Source organism: Vulpes vulpes, chromosome 7 (assembly GCF_048418805.1).
Source record: "Vulpes vulpes isolate BD-2025 chromosome 7, VulVul3, whole genome shotgun sequence".
NCBI classification, from domain to species: Eukaryota; Metazoa; Chordata; class Mammalia; order Carnivora; family Canidae; genus Vulpes; species Vulpes vulpes.
This window is the reverse complement of record NC_132786.1, coordinates 123992662-124020035: the sequence shown is the minus strand read 5'-3', so window position 1 is coordinate 124020035 and position 27374 is coordinate 123992662. Positions and strand designations below refer to the sequence as shown.

Genomic DNA, 27374 nt, shown 5'->3' with positions numbered 1-27374 from the left:
AGCCTTTAGCGTCTAGGATTCGGCTAGAAATCCAGTGCTTATTTTGTTTCGGCTGGAGTTTTGAATCTTTGTGGTAAAGGTCTGTACATCTGACCTCCGACTTGGTTTCCCGGGATGTCCTTTACCATTTCTAGCGTCCCCAGTCCCGAGATTCCATTTTCCTGTCTCCAGAGGACAGATGCCCGACTTGCATATCGGTGGCCTGGGAGGGGCCCCTGGTAGGCGGCAGGTGCTTCTGTTTTCAGCCCTCCGCTCGTCCTCGTCCAGAGGTATCCCAGCTGCCAGGGCCTGAGCGTCTGGGGCGTTCTGGGGTTTGCCACTTTTCCCACGACTGCTTAAGCCTTCAGCTTTTGAGGGAGTGCGGAGAAATTAGCGCCTTCCAAACTATACTTGTCTCCTTTTCCTTTACCCCAAGGCTGAGGCCTTTAAAAAACACAAACAAACAAAAAAAATAAACCCTTTATTTTTGTTTTAGTGAAATTTCAGGAGGGAAAATGGATAGGGGCATATGTTTATTAATCTGCTTTCTTTAGGAGGAAATCCTGGGGTGGGTAGTATCAGAGAACCAAATCACTTTTATAAATAAATGTCTCTTTAGGAAAAGCCCTCCTTGAGATTTTACTGTTTGGTCTGTATACATATCACAAGATGAAATTCCCTTTACTAGTGGGGACTAACCGCCCCCCCCCCCGCCCCCGCCGTGTCTCCGGGAGGGGGGGGGGTGCATTTACCTCCAAGTCTCCAAGGTCTTGAATAGGAAGGTTGGATTCCATTTCCCCCTCTTACTCCTCAAATACTTTCCAGCGGACACAGGGAGTGGTTAACCGACGCCTTCTTACCATTTTGTGGCCAGTCTTAGCGTAAAATAACACATCGATCTTCTTTTGAAAAAGAAGTTGGGCTCCCCACCCACCACTTCCTGCTTCGCTTCCTAATAAAGATGTTTGGAAAGATACCAGCCATATCCTGACTGGGTAAGGATAGTGAGGCTTTTATCAAATAGCTGGTGGGACTGGATGTCCTTTAGCGGGAGTGCCACTGGCCGAAGGAGACGCAGAGCGGTACTCGCCTCATCCTCTGGGCATGGCACACTTATTCTAGAACTTGGCCTCAGGTACGTGGCCCATGCCTGTCAGCATGGTGAGTGTTTAGGCCACAAGGATGCCTCTCGTCCTCGGTGACTTTATTCCGACAGATGCTACAACATAGTTCCTACTAGTGCTTACTCCACAGCAGCACTTCTCCTGATTGAATCCTTAGCACCACACCGCAAGGTGATTTTTAACATTCCCATGTTACAAATTAGGAGCCTGAGGCTCCTAATGTTTGCCCGAGTTCATCCAACTGGTATGTACAGGAGCCAGAATCTGTAAGCCACGGCTGCTTTGTTTCAGAGCCCATGTTCTTCTCATCTGTCCAGTTTATTTTTTTTTAAGATTTTATTTGTTTATTCATGAGACACACAGAGAGAAGCAGAGACCCAGGCAGAGGGAGAAGCAGGCTCCGTGCAGGGAGCCCGATGCGGGACTCGATCCCAGGACCCCGGGGTCACGGCCTGAGCCAAAGGCAGATGCTCCACCGCTGAGCCCCCCAGGGGCCTCTCATCTGTCTGGTTTAAAAAGAGCCAATTTCACATACAGCTTTTTTTTTTTTTTAAAGATTTTTTATTTGTTTATTTATTAGTGAGAGACGGAGAGAGAGAAAGAGGCAGAGGCAGAGACCCAGGCAGAGGGAGAAGCAGGCTCCATGCAGGGAACCCGATGTGGGACTCAATCCCAGGTCTCCAGGATCAGGCCCTGGGCTGAAGGCGGTGCTAAACCGCTGAGCCACCCAGGCTGCCCCACATACAGCATTTTATCTGATCTTTTATCCAACCCAGTGAGGGCTCTCATTTTTTTAACTGAAGGTAATTACTCTCAGCTTGAGAGATTTGGTGGAAAAAAAATTCACTAATTAATTGCATCGCTTGGGAGGTGTGTCCTATTGTCTCCTTGCTTTATTTGACGCAGTTTTTTTTTTCATGACTGTGTGCTTAAAGATAACATAGATTTGTAGGACGCAAATTTTAGTTTAATTACAGTAGAGGAACTTAGCTATTTTAAGGAATTGAGTATTGAACAATTTTTAAAGCAAATAAAATAGTTCATCATGCAAATGATCACATTCTCATTTCCTTGTATAAACACACAGTTTCTCATTCTTCATTTGTTTGAAATGTTTAGTCGTTAGTAGCCAGGGAAAGGCAGGGTGGGGGGAGTCTGTGCATTGCTCCTTTTCTTTAGCTTGGTTAGGTTGTCCCAAGTGTTTAAAGACACACTGAATTATCATAGAATGATCCACGAGGAAGACAATAGTAAAACACAGTGTTTAAATTTCTTTAAATATATAAGCAGAAGTCAGAGGGAGTCAAGTGTTAGAAAGTCAGCTCAAATTCGAGAATCTCAAGGAAATCTGAAATGGGTCTTTTTAGTTGGTAAACTGGTCGTTATATCCACCAGACATTTATTGCTGGCTTGCTGTGCGACCTGTCCCGCCTAGGGATGGGTACTTCCTGGGGATAAAATAATGTTTATGGAAAGGATCCCAGGCAGCTAGAACCGGCGGTCTGGCAGTGTGTGAGGCAGCCAACGGGGTGCAAGGCCAGAGCCTCGGAGGCCCGGTGCACAGCAGGGCGGGGGCACCCGGCTGCCCGCAGAAGGAAGGAGTAGGGAAGGAGGGGAGAAGGATGGGGGAAGGATGGAGGAAAGGGGGGAAGGCGGGAGGAAGGAGGAGAAAGAAGGGGGAAGGAGGGAGGAAGGAGGAAAGAAGGGGAAAGGAGGGGGAAGGAAGGGGGAAGGTGGGAGGAAGGAGGAGGAAGGAGAAGGAGAGGGGAAGGAGGGAGGAAGGAGGGAAGAAGGGGGAAAGATGGAGGAAGGAAGGGTGAAGGAGGGGGAAGGAGGGGGGAAGGATGGAGGGAAGGAGGGGGGAAGGAGGGAGGAAGGGCCGCAGGACTGTGATAAGGATGCAACTGCACCCCTGTGCCGCTCATGGGCCCTGCCCGGGGAGACCGCCGGCTGGCGGGAGACACTGTCACTGATGGTTCGGGACAGCTTTCGTGTGTGTTGTACGAATTTGAAATTCAAAGAGCGTTCAGACCGCTTCCCCACGTATCACCTGGGCCTTGATGGTGACAGCGAAGAAGGCTCTTTGTGTCTCCCATTCAGAGGAGCAGACAGACGGGGAGCGATTTGCCAGAGGTCACAGATTGCCTTCACGATGGGGTCTGACTTCAGAGTCAGAGTCTGAGCTCTTCCTCCGTCAGGGAGGACGGCACCGAGGAGGCGGGCTGGCTGCGTGCATGTCGGGTGGGCACACACCTCTCCCCAGCGGGGGTGTGCAGGCTGCGCGGCAGGGCCATTTTCCCCTGTTCCTGTGCTCCCAGCCCCCCCCCCCCCCCATGGCCTCCTGCTGCAGCGGGACGCGTGCGTGCACTTTGTCATAGCAGATGTCGGTGGCACCTGTTTCTTATTCTTCGCCAGCTTTGTCCTGTTGAAACTACTCATTAGCAGATGCCTTAACGCAGGTCCAGCCCTTAAGCGAAATAGTGGTAGAGTGATTCCCTGGACAATAGTCAATATGAGGATGACCATTGAGGACTTGGAGCTCGCCGGAAAAGAAAAAGTAGGGATAAATGATCTCTGTGTTGTGTTAACAATGCATTTTGGCATTTTGTGTCTTCCCTGGAATTGGAAGACTGGACGCATGAAGCCCAACAAAGCCAAGGCAGCTGACCACGAAGCTGCTGCATTGTTTGCGAGAATATAAATTCCAGACTTACTTTGATCCAAGAAAGTTTTAGAATGTTGATGAAACTTTATTTTCAATTCAAAGGTCAAATAAAATCTGTGCTCTTGAGTATAAGGAGGATAAAGACAGAAGAACCGTTTTATATGGAAGGGCATGCCTCAAACGACATCACTGGACGTCCGCAGATAAAAAAACATTTTAGCCTTTCCCCAGAGTTAAAAAGAGTGTCCAACATATATGGACACCCTCCTTCCCAAAATGGATCATCTCAGTTTTGAGTTTTTGGTTTTTTGGAGTTTTGTTTTAGATTGATTTATTGGAGAGAGAGAGAGAGGGAAAGAGAGGGAGGAGGGATGGAGAGAGAGAATCTCCAGCAGACTCCACCCTGAGCACGGAGTCTGACGCGCACGACGTGATCTCATGATGCTGAGCTGAAGTCAAGAGTTGGATGCTCACCTGACTGTGCCACTCAGGTGCCCCTCAGTTTTGAGTTTTTAATGAGAGATTGTTTTAGTTCCATGTATTTTATGCATTCCTGGGGATGCCTAAGCTCTGGTGTCGCTGACCCGTTGCAAATCTGGCTGTAAGAAGTCGGAGGGGCTCTCACGCATTGGCTACTGCACCTCTTGGATCCATAGGCCTGGCGGTTACTCAGGTGTTGCGAGTACTGCTCACATCTGGCCACTTTGCCCTTGGCTCTGTGCTTGGGGCCTTTCTGCTGCTGCAGCACAGACATCATCAACTGGCCAGTGACTCCAGGAGGCACGAAACAAGAGAGGTGACTCAAGTGGGACTTAGAAGGATATGGAATCAACCCAGAACACCTGCCTGGTGAACCCCAAGGCCACGGAAGGTTACCTTCTGACCAGCCCCAGCGGCCACATCTATGTTTTACTTTGGGATGTCTTGCCTTTCCAGGTCTGCTTTGGTGTTCATCGTAACCAGACGTCAGTGTTGGAAATAACTTAGGTTAGGGATTTGAGAAAACAAAAATATCCCATAGTGTAATGTTTCTTGGGAGCTTTACTCTCTCGTAGGGTCTTATCAAAGGTAGGAAAACATTGATCCAGCTTATGATCATTGATTATTTGGTCTCTTTGTAACATAAGGTTCTCATATAGTATTGCTCATGTCTAGAAATCTCTTCAACAAGCCACTAAAGAGAGTTTGCAGAAAACCTGACCTGGAGTACTGTGTTCACAATATTTCTTCTGGTCATCATTTTAGGCCTAAGATCTTTAAGGCAATGAGATTTGAGTAGATTGAAACCGACCAGGAGTACTGCACATATTGAAAATAAAAGCGCTTGTCAAATGTGCTACCCTTAAGAAAATATTACTTTATCTTCTGATCCAATTTTTATTGTCAAACTGTGTTATTATCTGAGACATTGTATAGCTATATATATATTATTAATTTTTTTATATGAAGGAATCCAATTAACACTAATAGCAGTGGTTTATACTTTTAAGTCATAGGGATAGAGCCTGGAAGTAGTGGAAAAAGAGCCCAATTTTCTACATCTTATACTTCCGCCTCTCCTTTCTTGGCAAACGTCAGGAGCAGAGCAGCTCAGGGTTCACGTTTTGATGGCTTACCAGCCTCCATCAATCCATCCCCCCCCCCGTTTCCCTGCTGCCACCCTAGTCCTAGACCAATTTTTTATTTAGATGCCCGATCACATCTTTGCTCACCTACAGGTTTTTTGTTTGTTTTTAATAAAACAGCCAGAATCGTGTTTTTATAATGTTGTCAGACCGTGTGGCATGCTGCTGGATTTTTATCGCACTTAGAATGAAACCCGAAATCCTTTCTGCCACCCCTGGAGAGCTGGCTCGTCATACTGTGGTCCTCGCCCACATATGCTGCCCGTGCCCAGCGCAGCGCACCCCCTCCTGCGCTCCTGGCTTCCCGGGAAGGCAGCCTTGCACCTGGCGTTATTGACTCACCCTAAAAATGTCCTTGGTGAAGGTGGCCCGCCCAAGGCAGCCCCTGGCGCCCAGCCTCTCCCTGTGGCATCACTCCGCTCTGCTTTCGGCTGTTGTTTTCTGGGCCAGGTGCGTGTGGAGCACCTGCTAGGTAGGGAGGAGCACAGTCAGCTGCTGCCCTTGGGGAGCTGCCCCTCCGGCAGAAGGGGTTGGTCAGGGAGCTCGCTCCCAGGGCCCCCACGCTGACCCAGCGACCCCGGAGAAGCGAGGAACCTGAAAGCAGGGGCTTGTTTCTGCTGGAATTAGTGCAGAGCCGGGCCTCTCACTTTGCCTTCTGCAGAGGCATGTGAGCCTCAGGACGGGCCCAGGGTCCAGCGCCCCCCCCCCCCCCATGCACAATGCACGGTCTCGAGCAGCTCACGTGGTCTGCGCTCACCTTGTCACCTGTAAGAGGAGGTGCCCCATCCCTTCGCGAGGCCCCGGGTGAGCTGGTGAGTCATCAGTCCCGTGGGCCTCTGGGGCACCGCCCGTCCCGTAGCCTCTGGGGGGCCGCCCGTCCCGTAGCCTCTGGGGGGCCGCCCGTCCCGTAGCCTCTGGGGGGCCGCCCGTCCCGTGGGCCTCTGGGGCGCCGCCCGTCCCGTAGCCTCTGGGGCGCCGTCCGTCCCGTGGGCCTCTGGGGGACCGCCCGTCCCGTAGCCTCTGGGGCGCCGCCCGTCCCGTGGGCCTCTGGGGGACCGCCCGTCCCGTGGGCCTCTGGGGGACCGCCCGTCCCGTGGGCCTCTGGGGCGCCGCCCGTCCCATAGCCTCTGGGGCGCCGCCCGTCCCGTAGCCTCTGGGGCGCCGTCCGTCCCGTGGGCCTCTGGGGGACCGCCCGTCCCGTAGCCTCTGGGGGACCGCCCGTCCCGTGGGCCTCTGAGGGACCGGCAGGTGCCGTCTGCACACGGCTCTCAAGTTGCCGCCACTTGCCCCGCGCGGCCGAGGGCGCTTCTTGGGTCGTGCCTCTGGCTCCTGACGGCCGCCCGTCTCCGGGGACCCCTTCGCTCCGCTCTGGCCTAACGGCCGTTGCTCTCTTCCCCGCAGTACTTCGGAAGTTTGCTGGTCATCTTCTGCGTGGAACTGGCGTGTGGCGTCTGGACCTACGAGCAGGAGATCATGGTGAGTTCAAGGAGGCCGTAGTCCGACCGGGGCCACGTCCGGCTCGGCCTGGGGACCGGGGACTTTGGGGTCATCGGGGCACGCGGCCACTCACCGGAATGGGGTTCCTGGGCCGTGTGCGCGGTCGCCCCGAGTGGGGCTGGGCTGCGGCTCAGGCGTGACAGGGGCAGACCCGGGCCTGGCTCAGGGCCCAACCCCGGCACCCCGACAGTGAACGCCCCGCTGCGCCCCCCAGCCGCCGCCCCTTACCTCGAGCACCGACATGTTCTTCCTGCGTGAGGAGCGCCGGTGGCCGCGGCGACTGCGGCGTCCTGAGCTGCACCCGGTCCGCGGGGCGGCGGGCGGCCCACAGCCGGGCTCCTCGCCTGGCGGCGCCCTGCGCCCTGAAGGGAAGGGGGCCTGGCGGGGGGCGGAGCCTGGGGCCTGGCGGGGGGCGGGGCCCGGGGCCTAGGGCCTGGCGGGGGGCGGAGCCTGGGGCCTGGCGGGGGGCGGAGCCTGGGGCCTGGCGGGGGGCGGGGCCCGGGGCCTAGGGCCTGGCGGGGGGCGGAGCCTGGGGCCTGGCGGGGGGCGGAGCCTGGGGCCTGGCGGGGGGCGGAGCCTGAGGCCTAGGGCCTGGCCGGGGTGCAGAGCCTGGGGCCTGGCGGGGGGCGGAGCCTGGGGCCTAGGGCCTGGCGGGGGGCGGAGCCTGGGGCCTGGCGGGGGGCGGGGCCTGGGGCCTGGCGGGGGGCGGAGCCTGAGGCCTAGGGCCTGGCCGGGGTGCAGAGCTTGGGGCCTGGCGGGGGGCGGAGCCTGGGGCCTAGGGCCTGGCGGGGGGCGGAGCCTGGGGCCTGGCGGGGGGCGGGGCCTGGGGCCTGGCGGGGGGCGGAGCCTGAGGCCTAGGGCCTGGCCGGGGTGCAGAGCCTGGGGCCTGGCGGGGGGCGGAGCCTGGGGCCTGGCGGGGGGCGGAGCCTGAGGCCTAGGGCCTGGCCGGGGTGCAGAGCCTGGGGCCTGGCGGGGGGCGAAGCCTGGGGCCTAGGGCCTGGCGGGGGGCGAAGCCTGGGGCCTAGGGCCTGGCGGGGGGCGGAGCCTGGGGCCTGGGGCCTAGGACCTAGGGCCTGGAGGGGGGCGGAGCCTGGGGCCTGGCGGGGCGGGGGGCGGAGCCTGAGGTCTGGGGCCTGGAAGGGGCGGAGCCTGAGTCCTGGCGGGGAGGCGGGTGGAGTCTGGAGCCCAGCGGAGGGCGGAGCCTGGGGCCTGGCGGGGAGGGGGTGGAGCCTGGAGCCCGGCGGGGGGCGGAGCCTGTAGCCTGGGGCCGGAGGGGGCGGAGCTTGGGGGCGGAGCCTGGGGCCGGGCGGGGACCCCGGGGCAGCGGGGCGGTCCCTTGGGCGCGCCTGCACCGCTGCTGCGCGCTTACCTCGGCCTGCGGCGCCCGCTGCGGAGGCTCAGCCCGGGGCGGCTCCTCCGCGCCCGGCCGGCCTGCGCCTCACGACTGGAGGCGGGCGCGCGTGGGGCCGAGCGGCGCCGAGGCTTCCCGCCTGGAGGGTCGCCGTCGCGCGGCGGTGCGCGTGCTCCTCGGAGTCGCCCACGCGGGGCCCCGTCCGCGTCCCGCCCGCCGTCCTGGCCGCCGCCGCCTCCTCGGGGCCGCGATGCGGGGGACGCTGGCGCGGCCGGGATAGGGCAGGGGCCGGCGGCCGTGAAGGGCGGGCCTGGGCCTTCGCCGCCCGCCGGGTGTCCCGGGTACTTGAACACGTAAACACGTAGGAGCTCGACGAGGTGAGTCTAGGAGCTTTCTTTCTTTCTTTCTTTTTTTTTTTTTTAAATTTATTTATTTATTTATTTATTTATTTATTTATTTATTTATTTATTTATTTATTTATGATAGTCACAGAGAGAGAGAGAGAGAGAGGCAGAGACACAGGCAGAGGGAGAAGCAGGCTCCATGCACCGGGAGCCTGATGTGGGATTCGATCCCGGGTCTCCAGGATCGCGCCCTGGGTCAAAGGCAGGCGCCAAACCGCTGCGCCACCCAGGGATCCCCTTTTTTCTTTTTTTTAAGATTCTATTCATTTATTCATGAGAGACCCAGAGACAGCGAGACCCAGAGGCCGAGACCCAGGGGAGGGAGGAGCCTGCTCCCTGCGGGGACCCGGGGTCGCGCCTGGGCCGTGCGGCGGCCGCTCACTGCAGGCGCTCAGTCAGCCCGCGTCGGTCGGCGAGGCCCTGGGGGCGGGAAGGTTCTGGAAGGTCTGGGGAGTCCGCGGCCGTCAGGCGGGGTCTGAATTCTGGGCGGAGAGGACCGAGCGCCGGGGACTGCGCGCGCTCTGCCGGGTCCACGGCTCCGCGAGCGACAGAGAATTGACGGCGATTTCCTTGTCCTACAAGCCGGAAAGTCAGGGCGAGCCCAGACTCGTTTAATGAAATAAAGTGAGAACTTGGGAAGTGTCCTGTTCGGGGGGTGCATGTTGTGGCCTCGGGAATCCTGGGTCCGTCCGTCCCTAGGAGCATGGTACCCTCGGGGGTAAGGACTCGGCTCCTGTGTTTTACTGATAAAGAGTTGGTCGCTTCCGATTTTTTCCTGTTTCCAGAAAATACATGCATCTCCTTGACATTCAAGCAGTAGATCGTAGTCATTTAATTGATGACTTTTTAAAAAATATTTTATTTATTTATTCATGAGAGACCCAGAGAGAGAGGCAGAGACCCAGGCAGAGGGAGAAGCAGGCTCCATGCAGGGGGCCCGATGCGGGACTCAGTCCCGGGTCCCAGGGTCACGCCCGGGCCAAAGGCGGCGCTAAACCGCTGAGCCATCCGGGCCGCCCTGATTAATGACCTTTGATCATGTTCCTTTTGATAAATAAAAGGATTTAGGAATGAGTTTATTTTCTGTGGGTTTTAAAACGGTTTGTACAGTTTTTATGCCATCCTGTTCTCTGATAAATCTCCTAAGTTATAACAAGTAGATGAATTAATTTAAGGTATTTGAAAGGAAATGCCTTGATTCTCGTATAAACATAAATCCAGAAGATACTTCTATTCCGTTAGGGGCAGTCTGCAAACATCTTCCTGGTAACAGGGTACTAAGTGGGTGCCCGGTGCCAGCCATTTGGAGTGGGTGCCTAGGCCACTTAACCTAGTAACCTAGGTTACTGATGTAAATCTTCCCCCATTAAGTCACCAGGATAATGCGAGAGCTGTTGGAGCTGTTTCAAGAGTGAAATGTGGAAAATGGTCCTTTGGAAAAAAAGTTGGTCAGGGATTTTTTTTTTTTTTTATTGCTTTTGCACTAATAGCAGTGTGAATGAAAAGTGCCATTAAAGTTTATTAGCTGCCAAATTTTGCAGAACCCAGCCTTTGCATAGAATGGGCTTTGTGCTCTTAGCTGTTCCATGCAAGAAGCCAGTAAGTGTGTTTTCCCTTATGGCCAAATCACAGGATTTTGTGCCAGAACCTCAACCATCTCCTCTGTGTCTTGCCATATTTGGTCTCCCATGGATTGTGGTTACAAGAGGGAAACAACTCATATTTGTTTTGTAAAATAAAATCTGAAATCAGACTGTTCTAATAACCAAATCAGGAGATTGGACATCAGTCTGTTTCCCTGTTACTTCTGTCGTTTATACATTCTCACCTCCTGTTCATTTATTTCTCCTTTAGAAAAATTTGCCAGTAATGTTAGCTGTTCTGGATGATAAATTTCTAGAGATTTACTTTGTTTCTATTTATTTCATACTCAAAAGAATATGAGTGATAATTTATAGTGAGTAGCTTGAGTTTTGATTTAGTTCCCAGAACTTGATTGAAACTATGTGAACACGACCATTTTGAGGGCAGCAAAGTTGGGTGCCCAAGAGTCGGCATGTTTTCTTTTGTAGGTACATTTCCAAGTAGTAGAGGAGAAAATGAACAACCGAAAACAACGAAGACCTTGTGTGCTCAGAAATTTTTAAACTACTTCTATTGATACTATTTTTTTTTAAGGATTTTTATTTATTTATTCATGAGAGACCCAGAGAGAGAGGCAGAGACACAGGTAGAGGGAGAAGCAGGCTCCCTGTGGGGAGCCCAACAAGGGACTTGATCCCGGGACCCCGGGGCCACACCCTGAGCTGAAGGCCAAGGCTGCACTGCGGAGTCCCCCAGACGCCCCGATACTGCAGTTTTTTTTTTCTTAAAGATTTTATTTATTCATGAGACGCACAGAGAGAGAGACACACACACAGGCAGAGGGAGAAGCAGGCTCCATGCAGGGACCTCGATGTGGGACTCGATCCCGGGTCTCTAGGATCACACCCTGGGTTAAAGGTGGCACTAAACCGCTGAGCCACCGGGAATGCCCCAGTACTGCAGTTTTTAAAATAAGCTTGCAGAATAGTCCTGATCTTGAGTTGGTGCCAGCTTGCTTGGCTAAGCGTGTCTGTGTTACTGTGCAGGTCAGAGGTTACGTGCCCTGAACCTGGTTCCACATGTGCGTCAGCTCCCCCGGGCACCATAGATGAGGCTGCTCGATAGGATGACGACGGGGTTTCGGGCCGGCTGTTGTGTCATGTACCTGAAGCTCTGTCATGATTAAGGGACACGGTGCTAGGTGACTTGAGACCGGGAGCACAAAATGTGCTTTAATTCGAGAGGTATTCCTCCTAAAATTCCAGCATGCGTCCAGGGTCCAATTTGGGGGAAGATAGTTACACACATATTCTGGAGCAAGGCGTGACCTGAGCTGAGTTATTTCCCTTCTTTTTTTTTTTTTTTTTTTTTCAAGCTTTAATTCACTTTTACTTTTCTTGTATAAAACTATGTGGTAGCCACAGCTGGAGCCTGGGTTCTTTCCCTTCTTAAGTCTCATCCCTTTATCTTAGTCCTACTGTCTGCAGTCAATTCAAAGACCAGCTCCATAGCGTTATGAAATCAAATCCAAGGGCATTTCTGGGCGGGGATCGTGTGTTACGAGGAGCCGGTCAGCTGGATCTGCAGGATGCACAGTAAACTGTTTGTTTTGTGGGTTCCTTCAGCTGGATCTTGGCATTCACTGATGTTGCTTTTTTTTTGCTTCATGTAAAGAACTTCCTCCTTTACTGTAAACATCTACACACAGAGATTGGCTAATCAATAGCTAATAACCTTGAAGCTTAATTAGGCGAAATTAGCTTAAAGCTTAACACACGAATATAAATTTAGAATAGTATTTGCGAATTGCAGTACATTCCCAGTAGGTGTATGAGCGTGTGCGCCGTTGGTGTTTGTGTGTTGGTGGGTTCCAGTTGTTGATGTTCCGTTGGTTTTCTCCAGGTGCCAGTACAGTGGTCCGACATGGTCACCTTGAAAGCCAGAATGACAAACTATGGCTTACCTCGATACCGGTGGCTTACTCACGCTTGGAATTTTTTCCAGAGAGAGGTAAGTGCTACAATTTCTGAGGTAGAGGGGATGGAATAAATGGCGCACTCTCAAAACAAATGTTCAAGCTTTAGCGTTGGTCATTTTCTCTGTGCTGAAAAGGTAAGCCTGCGATTCAGTTACCACTGGTGTAATTCTTTATTGAGAAATTCCCTGAGTGACTCCATGCCCTGCTTTTCCTCCTGTGTCTACCATTTCCCCTTCATTTTGCATGGTTCACGTATATTTTAAGAATTTCTTAAAAGCTATTTTGCTAAACTACTGTGAGATTTCCTTTTTATGAGTGTTTCTTGATAAATCGCCAACTCTTACTTGAATAGATAATTTTTCATGACTTCTAGAGCTGTCTTTGTTTTAAACAGTTTTTTTTTTTTTCTTTTTTTAATAATGGTTCTTTTGTGGGAATGAAGCGTCAGTGTATCATTATGAGCTTTCTAGTCAGAAGGATCTTGGTTCAAAATCTGGGTCTGCTACTTACTATTACAGGAGCTTCTGTAATTTACTTAGCCTCTTTCAGCCTCAGTCTCCTGGCCTGTAAGATAGGCATAATAAAAGTACCCTGCCTCCTTGGGTTGTTGAGCAGATTAAATGGGATCATGAGTTTGAGCTCAGTTAGCTCCTGGTTATTACAAAGCATAGGTGCTTTTAGCTTTTCTTACCTGACGTCCACATAGCCCCGCGTCCAGTCATCTTCTCAAACACAGACTATAAGTACATGTTTAAAACCTGGTGATTTGAAGGTCACCACTGGTCTTGCTTCACACCACGCTCTTCTTCCGAGCTATTTCCTTGTGGTCAGAGATTCCCGGGTGACCAAGTATACCCGTTTCCTTTCATTTCTTTTCGAGCTGGCCACGAAGCCTGTGAGAATCCGTGTCTCACCTGTTGGATGTCCAGCTCTCTGCGCAGTTACTCTGTCTGGGATGCGGGCAGAAATTTAAGTCCAGGATAATCTCCAAATCTGGCTCTTTGTGTTAGATGGTGAAAATTATCATTGTAACACAGATTTCCTATTTATTTAAATGCTTCCTGGCTTTGTTTGTTTACCATTCATTTGTACTAAAAACAACATAGAGGGAAAATAGGTGAGACGTTAGGGAATTTATAGTAAGCTGTGTTCAACTACTGGCCTGGGTTGAAGCTGCCCAGAGCTCTTTATTTTCTGGGATTTCTGATGTGGACCATGATAATCCAGGTTAAAAAAACAAAGCAAGTTTTTCCCCAGTGGTATGAAGAGGGGCTCCATCCAGATGGACAGCGTACAGAACAGCAAACAATACCACATATTTTTTTAGCTTTGTTGCATAGTTAAGTTCCCTCCTCCATATCACAGGCCTGTTTCATACAAAAGGAGGGTGGAGACCTCTGGTCACCCTGAGGGAGAGTCTTTTTTAAAACCCCTTGTGTCAGTCTGTTAGGGCTGTGACGGTAATAAATGATCACAGACTGGGTGGCTGAAACAATAGAATAGAAGTGTATCGTCTCATAATTTGGGAAGCTGCAAGTCTGAGATCAAGGTGAGCAGGGTTGGTTTCTTTGGAGGCTCTTCTCCTGGGCTTGTAGACAAATCTCAACCCTGTGTCTTCACGTCATCTTCCTTTTATATGTTTCCGTGTTCAAATTTCTTCTTCTTATAAGGACATCTCTTATATGGGACTAGAACCCACCCTAGTGACCCTGGTGACCTGGTTTTCATTTAATTCCCTCTGTAAAGATCCTATCTCCAAATATGGGGGTTATAATTTCAGCATGAACTTTGGAAGGGGGGAAACATAGATCAGCCCATAACACCCCACCCCCCAGATAAATTGTGGAGCTAAGAGTGACCTCGTCAGGCCCCAGTTGTCCTGACGACCCGTTCAGTGCAGTTCTGTGCATGTATGTACTTCACTGTAGTGGGCTCTCACTTAAGCCCCAGAGATCTTTATTTAATATCTTTTTAAAAAGTGATTTTTTAAAAAATATTTTATTTATTCATGAGAGACACCGGAAGAGAGGCAGAGACACAGGCAGAGGGAAGCAGGCTCCCTACGGGGGGAGCCCGATGTGGGATTCGATCCTGGGGCCCCGGGGTCACGACCTGAGCCGAAGGCAGATGCTCAGCCCCTGAGCCACCCGGGTGCCCCATAAAATTGATTCTTAAAAATGCATGTACTTAATTATTTTAACTTAATTGTTGGGAAACAGGCTTTGGAATAAGTAGGCTGTGCAACACACTGGTCTGTGGTCTCCACAAGTCATTCAGCCTGTGAGAACCTCACCTTCCACTTATGTAAAATAGTGGTGATATTTTTCAGTTTGACTGGATGCAGGCAAAAGTGGCTTTATCTCACACTGTGATTTTAATGGTGGGAAACTGCAAGGAGATGTAGATCTAGTCATGTGCATGCCATACTGATGTAGGGGAGTTTCCAGGAAAACATTCAGTTCCAATTTAGTATCTTCTGTTGACACAGAGAAACAACTATGTAAAAAGAAAAAAAATATCTCAGTGACTTATTAAAATAAAAAAAAAATACATCTGGCACTGAACATGGTATGCTCAAGTTATTTGGAAAAGTCATTTCTATGGAGCACCTCATTTCCTGACAAGGCCAGATAAATGGGCTGTTCTATTGTGGATGGAGTTTGAGTTCCAAGAACTGTACTTTTGTCCTCAACGTAGAAAAACACATGTCCTTAGGAAATGAGAGAAGTAGGTTTTCTCTGAGTGCAAGGATTTAAAAAGCCTGACTTCGAAATGTAGTACTTTATGATTTTTAGAAGGTGAAATCTTTTTACTACATATGTTTTCGATGGATATTCATTGACTTATGTAGAATACATGATGTCAAATTATGTTTGACTTAATTTGTGATGTTTGTGGTACCTCTGTAGCTTTTACAACAAGTTTACAAAAGATATTTAAGAAATGTTTCTCAGAAAATTATAGTGTATTAATTGTAACATGAGCAATTCCTCATTTAGGATGATTTTTTTAAAGTTAGATATGTAGGCAAATGCAAAATGCAAAATCAGTTTTAGTATTTTCCTTGTTTCTTTTTACATGAGAAGTTCAGAAATCTTCATAGTTTGATTTTTGTTGGATTTTGAAATGGTAGATTGTGATATGGTGTTAATCCTGGACACAGATTGGTCTGTTGTGCTGCATAATTTGCAGAACCAGTCACTCTTGGCAAAATTCTTCTCAGTGATTGCCCAGAGTCCTTGTTTTTGACTATAGGGAAGAGGAACTCCTTCTACCCAAGGGCAGAAAATTATCATAGCTAATTATTCTTAACCTAATCTACATATGTCCCTGAAGCAGTATTTCTAAACTTTGAGCAGAGAAAGTTTTTGCTAATCCCTGGTGAAATGAGACAAAAAAAGACCAAAAGACAACGTAGCTTTTCTTAAATCCAATTTTTTTCAAGCTGAAGGCACATCATTTCTTCTGCAATGATGGTGCTAGAATACGATACTTTATTTCAAGACTCTAGTTCACTTGCATAAACATTTGTTGGCCCAACCTGAGTTTATATCTCAAAAACTTTTTGAAAATCTACTGGCTAATGAATTCAAGTCGGGTGATTTTTGTGATGTGCGCTTTTGGTCAACAACTCTTTCTACCAAGATTATGGAAACTTTTACTTTAATATTTGGATTTGTTAAGCAGTTAAATTGGTATTAGGTGATACACGAATAGACTGATCAACTGTTCTGTAGTGGCTAGAGGTTAAATTATGGGTATAAGATTCCAGCTAGTAGTTTGGTTACTGTGCATTTTGGATTTATTGCTACGTGATCACCTGTAGAAGATCTAGAGCTGGGGAAAGACTCAGCCATGCCTGACCTGACTGCTTGTGTTATAAGCATTACTGTTCAGAATTGTTCCACTGTGGAGTCCTTCACCACATTTCTGTCGTCAGCTTAGAATGTACACATAGCATTAGGTGATGACAGGAATGAGTGTAGCTCTGGGCACAAAAATGTAAGAAATCTAACGTTTAGTCTTCTGTAAGTTAAGAAAATATTTTTGTAGTTTCTGAGCCTGACCAGTCTTTTTTTTTTTTCTTTTTTTGTTTTTCCTATTCTTTCTTTCTTTCTTTTTTTTTTTTTTTTCTTTCAGTTTAAATGCTGTGGAGTGGTGTACTTCACTGACTGGCTGGAGATGACAGAGATGGACTGGCCCCCAGATTCCTGTTGTGTTAGGGAATTCCCAGGATGTTCCAAACAGGCCCACCAGGAAGATCTCAGTGACCTTTACCAAGAGGTAAGGCCCTGTGTGGTTAACTTAATATGCATACAACTTTTCTCATAATGATTTTCAAGTAAAGAATCAACGACATACCAATGAAATTTTCCTCTTCTGTCTAAATATAAAGGCCATTTAAATTTTTTCTCTGGTATGTGGAGAAGTAAGGTAAAGCTAAAAATCAATATGGAAATCTGAACCTTATCACATGTTAACAAAGGAAATTGGGAAAGACTAAGTGTAGAATCAGTTGGATTTTCAACTGTATCTTCTAGAACCAATTTATATTGTCTCCTAGGGATCCTTTGATAACAGGTGCATGCAGTGTGTGTTAAGACCTCTGGATGTTTGAGAAGGCAAGGTTTGGAGTTCCCGAACATGAATATTTATTTTAGGGCCCCCACATAGACTAAAAACATGTATAGGAAAAAAAGTAATAAATCCCACTCTCCAGGGAAAATGCTGTCTTCTACTCTTCAGTTCCCCCTACTGGCTAATGATCAGCGATGTTAGTTCTAGTTGGCAGATTTAATGGAGTTACATACTCGCTGGGTTTAAGATCAGTCGTCACATGCCCCAGAAAGTTGCATGTCTGTGTTTTCTGGGAGAATTTATCCGAATCATCAGTTATTCCTTTATTAGCAGAAGTTTCCTACTCTGCTAGTTTTTAGCAGTGATTTTCAAACTTTGTTAGCAGAATCTAAATTCAAAATAAAATCTAGAACTATGCCATCCAGTACAGTAGCCAATAGCTACATGTGGCCATTTAAATAAAAATTAAATAAAAATAAAAATGTCATTTCCTTTGTTTAAATAGCTGCATTTCCACTTGAGACTAGCAGCTTCTGTATTAGACAGTGCAGATATAAGACATTTCCACATTACAGAAAATTTTATTGTAGTCTTGATCTACAATGGAAGCTCAAAATGTAATTCAGATGGACGGGAGGCTGCCTAGTCTGAAGGGCTGGGCTCATTTCCCAGAAATATCTTCAGTCAAGCGTCTGGGCATCGAAAGCACTCTATTAAAAACCTCTGGCTTATCATAAAGTAACAACTCATGCTATTCATAACATATTACACATATGTATGCATATACACACACGTGTGTAGTATAGCTATAAAGTGAAACTTTAAAACGGAATATCCTGATTTATAAAACATGCATTTTTATATGTATTTCGAGATAGTCACCTTAGGAGGTTATACCTTTTTTTCCCTAGAAATACTGTTACTGTTCAGAACATCCTTTAGGCTGCCAAAGTCCATTGTAGAGATGCACAAAAATCAGTTTCATTAATTTATGGTTGTAAATTAGCCTACTTGAAAACGATGGTGGATTGCCTATGCAAATGATCCATCATATTTATATCTGAGACATGAATAGCTTTTGGCTGTTAAAAATTTCATCTCAGAGGTCAAGACTATCTATGCCACATTAAGCACATCCAGAGCAAAGTGCTTTGGAAGATGTGCCACAAAGAAACGTGCCAAGTATTTTTTAAGAGATTCAGAACAGTATTAGTTTCCTAGGGCTGCTGTAACAAAGCACCACAAAAGGAGCAGCTTAAGCCGCAGATGCATATTGCTCCATAGTGCTGAAGGCTGGAGAGCTTGAGATCAAGGTGTCAGCAAGCGTGGTTCCTTCCAGGAGTGTCAGGACGAAATCTGTTCCGTGCCCGTCATGCAGCTTCTGGTGGCTTGATGGCAATCTTTGGTGTTTGCTGGTTGTGGAAGCATCACCCCATCTCTGGCTTCGTCTTCACATGGCGTTGTCCCTGTGTGTGTGTATACCCAGATACCACCTTGTTCATAAAGGCACCAGTCATACTGCTTTAGAGGCCCACCCTTCTTCAGTATGACTTTACCTTACCTAATTATATTGGCGACGAGTCTATTTCCAAATAAGATCACATTCTGAGATTCTGGGGCTTGGGACCTCAACATATGCGTTTGGAAGGAACACAACTCATAACACAAATTGTTGAAACAACTGAATTACTCTGGTTGTTTATTTGAAAAGATAATCAAAGAATTACTGGGTCAGTGTCTCTGCGTTCTCCGTGATGATACTACATCTCCCCGCCTCCCACCCCCGGGGGAAAGTCTGAAATAAGGATGGTCAACCACCAAGTCAACAGTTAAAGCCCTGTTCGTTCTATGAAACAGAAAACAGTGCTTAATATTTCCGAGATATTATTCAATCAGACATCATCATGGATATTCCAGTATGTTATAGCTCACCACTAGTTTTTGAAGACACAGATGATTACAGTGTAGATTGTAAGTGTAGATGTGGATTGAAACCTATCAACTCTCCTCGTGGGAACTTAATCCATTTGTTAGTTTTTAGGAGTGGCAGGTCAATATGGGAAAACATTGGGCTGCAACACTGTGTATAATAATCTCTACCTTCGTTAGTGATTGGTACTGATAGTATGATCATAGCCATTGATACTGTGACAGTATGATCATAACCAACCATATTGATCCTAAGAATGGCAAAACAGGAATCCACGTACCAGATCTTCCCATAAAGTCTGAATATGGACAGAGTCACTTCAGTTGTGCTTTGCTTACCTGGAAAGCATTCAGTAAGCATTTGATAAAATTTTCTTGCTATAAAAATGCAATTCGTGTTTACTAGTTTGTCTTAGATTATTTCCACTAGTGGTGTTTATAGCGGAATGAATGCCTGACGTTCCGGCTGCCTATCATTGCTTATTCCATGAATTTTGAGATAGAAAGAAGCCACCTGACTGTGCGTGTGCAAGTTGAGGAGCCAGATTATTTTAAAGGCTTTTTCATATTTTCATCAAAAGACTTTCAGGAGCAAGCTGGCATTGTCACTTATGAGATGTTCTTTAGACTTCCCGTGGAGATGGAGGCTCATTATATCAGAGTGAATCTGCTTTTACATTTTATAATTAATAACAGATGCTGGTATTGGTAATGATATAGTGTATAATTATATGCATAGTTGACTTACAAAAGTGGATCACTTAGTAGCTTTATGGCACAAGCACAATTAAATCCATCGTTAAAAATAAGACTTAATTCCACTTTGCCCTGGAGAACATATGTTTCTTAATTGAAGAGTGCCCAGAGACCATCCACCTGGAAGACGAGGGGTCTAACAGGGAGGAACAAGTGAGGGACAGCTAGAGTTATTTATGTTGCTTATTCTGAAGCAGCAGATAGTAGGGGGAGATATTGCAGATGTCCTCAAATATTTCAAAGTTCATCATTCAGAGCAGGAACTAGACTTACTCATTGTTGCTCCAAGGGCCAGACGTTACAGGAAGGAAATTTTGAATCAATAGAAGGAAGACCTTGCTCATCAAAATCCGTCCAATTGTGACACAGGTTCTCTTGTAAAATAATGAGTGTCTCATCACTAAAAATATTAAAGCCAAGGTCAGATAACCATGTCATTGGCGGGTAGAATAGGTTTTTAAATTAAGAGTGGATCTGGACTAGATGAACTTCAAGGTCCCTTTTTATCTTTCATATTCTGTAAGCTCAGAGATAAGAACTGCCTTTTTTTTTTTTTTCCTCCCTGCAGTCTTTCTTCAGTAGTCTGAAATCAAGGAAATAAATCATTCTCAACCATCTGGTGGCCTGCATGGTCCCTGACCCAGTAATATTTTATGACACATTTGAAATCTGTGAAAAAGGACAGAACAGATAGCAACAATTGCACAATACCCCATCAGAGGTATATCGGGTGTGGTACACAGGTCCTCCAGTGCCTGTAGTGAGCTACACACTTGTGTAAAAGTGTAGGCATAAACATCACGGGTGCAGGTGTCTGTCGTCATCGGTTCAGTTCCATCACGTTGGTTAATGCACCATGTTTTGTGAGTGCCTCCCAGGCTCCGGGTGCTATTGTGAAGGCTGGGGACACAGCAGAGAATGTCACAGACCAAAACCTCTCCCGTATAGCTCCTATTCCAGTTGGGAATGCAGACATTTAGCGAGATCAAAACAGCAATAACAAATAATTTCAGGTAGTGGTGAAAGCATTTTGAAGACTCTGAATAGGGTCGTGTGCTAGAGAACGGCTTTCCTGGTGAGGGAGCTGCTTAGGATGGCTGGGAACCTGCTCTTGGAGGAGAGGGCATTTGAGCAGAGAACAGACGACGAGAAGGAGGTGGCCATGCAAAGATCCGCTGAAGAATTTTTTTTTTAACCTAAGAAACTACAAGTGCCAAAGCTCACCCAGAGGTAGCCTAGTCCAGTGAGTACTGACTGCTTAATCTCATGGGGTTGTTGGTGTAAACACAATCTCCGAATATGAGGTGTGAGACGTGGCCACAGCCAGATTTCAGACTCAGAGTGTAAGTTGATGGGATGCAGGACTGGGCTGCGTCTCTTCCCTCTCTTACTTGCTGAGCTCTCTACTGTATCATTACTAAAGTTCTCTGTCTACACCTGACCTGGACGAGAAAAACCAGAGAGACAGAAAAACAAAGAAGGCTAGCAGAGGAAAGGGCTTCATGGCGAGGGACCCCCAACCTCTTGCCCTGGACCTGTGCTCTTCTTGGGTGGCTTCAAGAGAAACGTGACTCTACTCAAATGGTTTCCAGTGTTTGATAGGCATTTTTTTCAGTGACTAGGATCCGTAGGTGTCATCAGCTTTGCTTGGGAAGTGTGAAGAATCACGGTTGTGGAGATGGCTGCAGGGTTCGCTACCCCAGATACCAAATCTCAAGGGGACTGAAATGCCATTTTTCTCCATTTGCCACCTCAAGAAAAGTGCATGGAAGCCAGTAGGTTGACAGCAGGCCCTGCTGTAGATGGACCAACTCAAAACGTAAAGACAAAGAGGAACAGAGGACACAGTAAGATGCACCCCAAAGGCCCCTTTCTTCTTCTGTAGTTAGAAGAAACAGCACTATGAAAAGAGATTGGCTGCTGCTTCAGGGAAATGGCCTTCACGGCAGATTATAGGAGGGCCGGACAGAGAGATGGTGTCCACACGGCCTTTGGAACCCTTTCCTCTCAGACCCTCCGTCTGTGTCTGTTCCACGCGGTGTTGGGTTTGAATAGCAAATATTCTTTATGATTCCCTTTGGGACAAGTAATTTAGCCCCAAACCATTTCTGCCTCTTTGGGTGTTTTTTTAAAATTTCTTCTCTGAGTAACAGAAAACATCTACAAACAGGATGATGGGGGTGGGGGGCAGGGAGCGTGGGAAGTGGCGGGATGTGGTCTCCCTAAGCCCCGGTTGACCAGACGAATAGCCCCGATAGTGACAAGTGCGTGCGGGTCTGTAGTGCTAACGGGAAGCACCAGGCACATTGGGAGGCTCCCCCGGTATCCTCCCAGTAAAAGGTGGGGGTAGCCCACAGTGAACCATGTGGGGCGGCTCTTGTACCCTGTTTAAGATTTACTTATTTATTTTAGAGAATGAGCAAGCGAGTGAGTGTGAAGGCACAAGGGGGAGGGGCAGAGGGAGAGGGAATCTCCAGCGGACTCCACACTGAGTGCAGAGCCCTACGCCGGGCTCCATCCCACGACCCCGAGATCAGGAGTCGAGGTGACACCCTTAACCACGGTTCATCTGAAGTGTTTGTTCTCCAGGTTGTGTGTTGACTGCCGTGTGAGCTGAGAGTCGTGAGCTCGTGCTGTCGTCCCTCACAGATGGGGGCCGTTCTCTTTGCCTCCTCTGTGCCCCTTGTTATCGGCAGGTGGCATTTGCTTTATGATCTACGCCCTTCTTGTCGGGGGGCATCTCTGCCCTCACATTCTTGTCCTGTCGCCACTTAGGCAAGTTGAGGCCGTATTTCTGTGTTGACAGATTGACACGACTTTGACTTTGTAATTTGCTCACACAGCACTGTCAAGGCCTAAGTGTTGGCCTAGTGGTTCTCCGGTGGCGGCAACACAACAGCGTGTGGGCAGGGGCATGGCAGGTGGAGGCGCTGGCAGGGCGGGCGGGTGCGGAACGAAGGGCCCTGTCCGCCCTGCTGCTGCACGCGTGTCATGCGTGTCACGCTGAGGCCTGTGAGCAGTTCGCCAGACAGGCCAACACGTCCACGGCTTGAGGCATTGCGATGAACAGAAGGCTTCGCGAGTAAGGAGCCCGCTCTCAGGGACACGTGCCCAGAGCTGCCTGCCCGGACCCTGGGCCGTAGGCAGCTCCCAGGCCCAGTGGTCACTTGGATGGAATGTCCCCAGGAGGTTCTGTCCACGAGTCAGAGACGCTCCCCCTCTCTGCTGACACTTCACCTCCTCGGCAGCAGCCAGCAGCGCCTGGCCCACAACCCGCGGTGGTCCCTGTGCCTCCCCCGGCCCATGGGACCAGTCTGCTGCGTGGGCCCAACACCCCTGCGATCGTCAGGCTGCTTGAGCTGACGGAGCTTCCAGCTGCCCTGCGGGATTGGCCTCAGGCCCGCACATGTGTCCCTCTTTTCCTTCCCTCTCTCTGACGCAGCTCAGGTGTGGTTCCCTGTTACCTGTTCACTGTTCAGCTCCCCTTCCCGCGCTTTGTTAAGGAAGCCTTGCACACTTGGCCTTTAGGGCGTTACTCCCAGGAGAGCCATTAGAATATTTTGACCTGAAAGGAGGGCAACAGTTTTGGATTCGGGCTTCAACGTCATTATGTTGGCAGGACGAGGAGGCGTGGAGGTGAGGACCGGGCCTCGAGGCGGGGAGCACGGGGAGGAAGCTGCTGTCGGGGGGCCCGTGGGGCACCATGTGGCTGCGCTCAGTAGACCTGATGCAGGCAGAGATGCAGATTCAGTGAGGCCTGCATGGGGAGGAGCTGATGCTGCATGCACGGACTGGGCGAGGTGGGAGCCCCTCTATCTCCGATGAACCCGTCGCGGGGCTCAGGCTGCGAGACACCGGGGCTTCATAGGTTGCTCCTGTTTTCTCTCCAGTTCTAAGCAGTGGGAGGAAGGAGGACACGGGCAGGGGAACACCCAGCGCCTTCCACCCTGCACGCACCACCGGCTCACATCTGCCCTGCTTAGCTGCAAAGGAGGCTGGGCAGCGTGGTCTCTGGCTGGGAGCAGGTGCAGAAGTGAACAGCCTGGAGCAGGTGGGGGCACTGAGGTCTGCAGGTGCTGTCAGCGTGGGGAGGCAGTGAGCGCGTGGTGGGAGATGAGATCTCACGAAGAGATGGGGCCATTACGCAGCAGGGGACAGAATCGGGGAATGGCACCATGGAGTTCAGAGGATGAGACCCACCTGTTGGAGCCCGAGGAGAAATGAAAAGCAGTGTCCTGGAAGTCCCAGGGAAGGGCAGGGGCCCAGGAATGTGTTTTCTATAGAGGGAAGAAGCATGATCCAGAAGTTAGTGGGACTCTGGAGGTTACATCTTTGCTCCGCCCTTTACCTGCTGTGTGACTTTGGGCAAGGTTTTCCTGTCTCTGGGTTTCATTTTTCTCACCTCGAGAATGCAGGTGACCAAAGAAGCCCCATCAGGCTTGTCTGGAGAGAGAATTCACATCTGTAACAGCACCTGCTTACAGCAAATACTACCAGTCATAGTGGAGACGTCAAGTAAATTAGGGATTGGTGAGTATACCTAGGAAGTTTTTCAAATAAGACACACAAGTATAAAGCTCCGTGAACACACATGACCTTGTTTAAGCCCTAAAATATTTCTATGAAGGCATATATTATTATCTCCATTCTCCAGATAAGAAAAGTGAGGTGCAAGGGGCTGCGCATGACCTAACCTGGTGGATCTCTTTGATTCCAAAGTGCATGGTTTCAGACACTAAAATTTTGAGATGTGGAGCACATGGTGAGGAGCAAGCCGCGTGTTTGTAGATTTTTTTCCACTTGTGAACCTCCACGTCTTTATTTGTATAATGAGAAAATGACAGTACCTACCTCATTCTACTATTACACAGACGAGTTGAGCTTCCTAATGAGAAACCCTTCGCCAACCACGCGGCACGTAATAAACACAAATGTTCTGTACGTGGTGGTTGCTAATGACAGGAATGACAGTAATAATTGTAATTTATTAACATATTTATTAAAGGAAATAGAACAATTAACGATCTAGGATTGATTGGATTTTTAACTAGCCAAAGCGTGCCCAGTGTTGGTCGTAAACACAAGAAAGTATGCCTTTGCTGGTGTTCTGTATCTGTGCTGCTGAAAGGAGAAGTTCAGGTCAGGGTTTCAGGGACGACACGGAGGTGGCCAGGGGCCCAACGAGAGCGTGTGAAGGAGCAGCTTGTGTGTGCTACTGCTCCCTCGGCCAGGGAATGCCTCCTGCTGGAGCTGACCTGGCAAGGGAGGTCCGCATTGTCTGGGCTCCTGACTAGGGTCTCTTTACAACCACATCTTTCTGTAAAGGTGAAAAATGTCCCGTAGATGCAATCTTTTGAATTTGGTGATTGTCTACCCAGTGAGGATATTGAGAGAACCAGATAAGATATGAGGGACTGGCATTAAGAAATAGGGCTTGGGGCCCTGGGCGGCCTTGTCAGTTAAGTGCCTTCAGCGCGGGTCATGATCGCGGCATCCTGGGTGGATGGTTGGAGCCTGGCACTAGGCGCCCTGCTCTGCGGGGAGCCTGCTTCACCCTCTCCTTTTGTCCCTCCCCACTGCTCTTGTGAGCTCTCTCTTTCTCTCTCTGCTCTTTTTCTCAAAATAAGAAAATAAAAATAAATAAAATTTTAAAGAAATAGGAAGACTTTTTCAACTACATTTCCTATGCATGGGTTTGGTTAGCCTTACTCAGAGAACAGGGAGTCCTATGGTGAATTTTATTACTTGTTATTTAAATTTTTTTTTTTTAAGGAAGCATTTCTTACCCCACAGCAACGTAGGTTTATCAGTGGGGAACATCTGTTCCACCTGTGTAAAGCTCGTGGACTCATGAACTGCATTCAGTTTTTTAATTTTTGAAGAAATAAGGCTGAAGATTTTATCTGTGTAACTGATAATTAACGCAGTCATTTCAAACTTGGAGAGTCATGTTTATTACCAAACATCCATTAGAAAAATATCAATACTCAACATGGATTGGCACCGAGATTTTATTTATACTTCATCTTCATAAGCTGATTAGAAGTCTGCCTAATTTTTTTTATGTGGCCTGTGAATAGTGAGTACTAAAAGACCAAGGGGTTCTTCTAATTTTAGAAAATCATTCTGGAGCTAGATCAGAGCATAATTTCAAGTATATCATTTCCTCAAGTGACATCAGGCATCCTGACATGCCTTCCAATAGATCCTACGAGATGTAGGGATTAGTGATTTTTTTTCTCTGATAAAAATCGTGTTATTATTTGCAGTTAATAGTTGAGCAGAATTTTAATCCTGCAGCAAGCAAAGTAGGTGAACCAATATACTTAATCATACCGCTGAATTTTCTGAAGTTATTAATGTAGGACTAACGTAGCTTTATTTAAGAAGAAAAAAATATTCAACGTAAATCAACTATAAGAGTATTTCATTTTGAGCAAAGCATGGAAGTGTAATTCAGTTCTTTCCAATTCTGAATCAAACACCCTCTGTGAAATGGAATGCAGTTTTGAACTCTAACATTTCTGTTTCCTCTTTGACTCACTCAACAGAAATGTTTGTTTATGCAACTAAGTCTCTATGAATAGTACAATAGAGGATATAGAGATACATCTGTTTTTTTTTTCTTTCCCTAGACTTAGGGTCTTGTTTTTCAATAAAAGTGTCCACATTTACACTGAAAAGTGTAAACCTCATGCATGATTATCTGAATGGCTGAAAATAAGCTCACAACTTGCTTTCAGACTGAATTACTTCACTGAGGACCATGGAGCATGGGCCGTCAGCCCTGAGCTGTTTCTGTGAAGAGTTGAGAGTGGCTGAGGAGGACAGTGCTTGCACAGGGATCTGCAAAAATACCATCCTCAGGAAGAGGGATGTTCTTTTGGAAAGTTAATCCCTCACTTTTAAGTAATTGTGTAAATGATGCACGAATATTCAGCGTGACGCTGGATATGCTGCAAGTTGCTGCAGAACCATCTGGGTCATCATCAGAATTAAATTATGTACAATACAGAGAGATTTGTTGTTAATGAATTCTCTTTTTTTAAGATTATTTATTTATTTATTTAGAGAGAAAGAGGGAGCAAGAGAGCACAAGCCGGAGGGACAGGGGTCGCAGTGCAGAAGGAGAGGGGGAAGCAGGCTCTTCGCTGAGCGGGGAGCCTGACCTGGGGGTCCTGGAGGCAGGGCTCTATCCTCGACTCGAGCCTAAGGCCAAGGCTGACCGACCCACCCAGGCACCCCTGTATTTAATGAACTCTAATAACAAACTTAAGTCTTAAAATTCTGAAAAAGAAAGTCTTAAAATTCTGTCTTGTTTGAGGGGTTATCTACGAACTTTGTAAACTAAACAAGGTAGCGTTAGGGCTGCCATATTGTTGTAAAAACCGAGGAATCTACGGCCTTTGCTTTGAATAAGCAACCCTTGCCCACGTGGACACAGTGTCAGATCATCCCCGAGATCCGGAAGGAGGCCAGGTCCTGACCCTGTATCATTGTGATACAATCCCATGTCCACACTTCTAGGGAACCTTGAAAAACTGTTTGCCCAGGATCCAAACATTCACAACAGCCTTGGTTGTCTTAATACTTTCCTGCATTTTCTAGTTTCTTAAAGTTAAAAATCAGTGTTATTTTCAGAGAAAGATTGACCAAATCAGCACAATCCAGAAAGAGCTCAATAGATCTGAGGAAGTGTATGTATTTAGAAAACTTGAGGGAATTAGGAGTATTTAGCTTGGAGAATAGTTCCAGAGAAAGTGATGGCTCTTCAGATCCGGCTCTCTACCTTATGGAAAAGAGATCATCTGAGAGCAGAACCAGGACCAACACATCTCATTTAAGAAGACAGGTTCCAAGAAGGAAAAGGTGAAGAATTAGTGTTATTCAAGGGTGGACAGGAT

General features: G+C 48.2%; 1 protein-coding gene across 6 annotated transcripts in view; it reads left to right on the top strand.

The window, feature by feature from the left end:
• TSPAN12 (tetraspanin 12) overlaps nucleotides 1-27374 on the top strand; it is a 64591-nt gene that overhangs the window by 30620 nt on the left and 6597 nt on the right. For 4 of the 6 annotated variants that reach the window (XM_072764899.1, XM_072764898.1, XM_072764897.1 and 1 more), the window contains exons 5-7: nucleotides 6795-6869; nucleotides 12132-12239; nucleotides 16348-16491. In XM_072764899.1, coding sequence (XP_072621000.1) covers nucleotides 6795-6869; nucleotides 12132-12239; nucleotides 16348-16491 — 327 coding nt within the window. The remainder of the gene's footprint in view (nucleotides 1-6794; nucleotides 6870-12131; nucleotides 12240-16347; nucleotides 16492-27374) is intronic. The other 2 variants (XM_072764901.1, XM_072764902.1) reach the window with 1 other exon arrangement.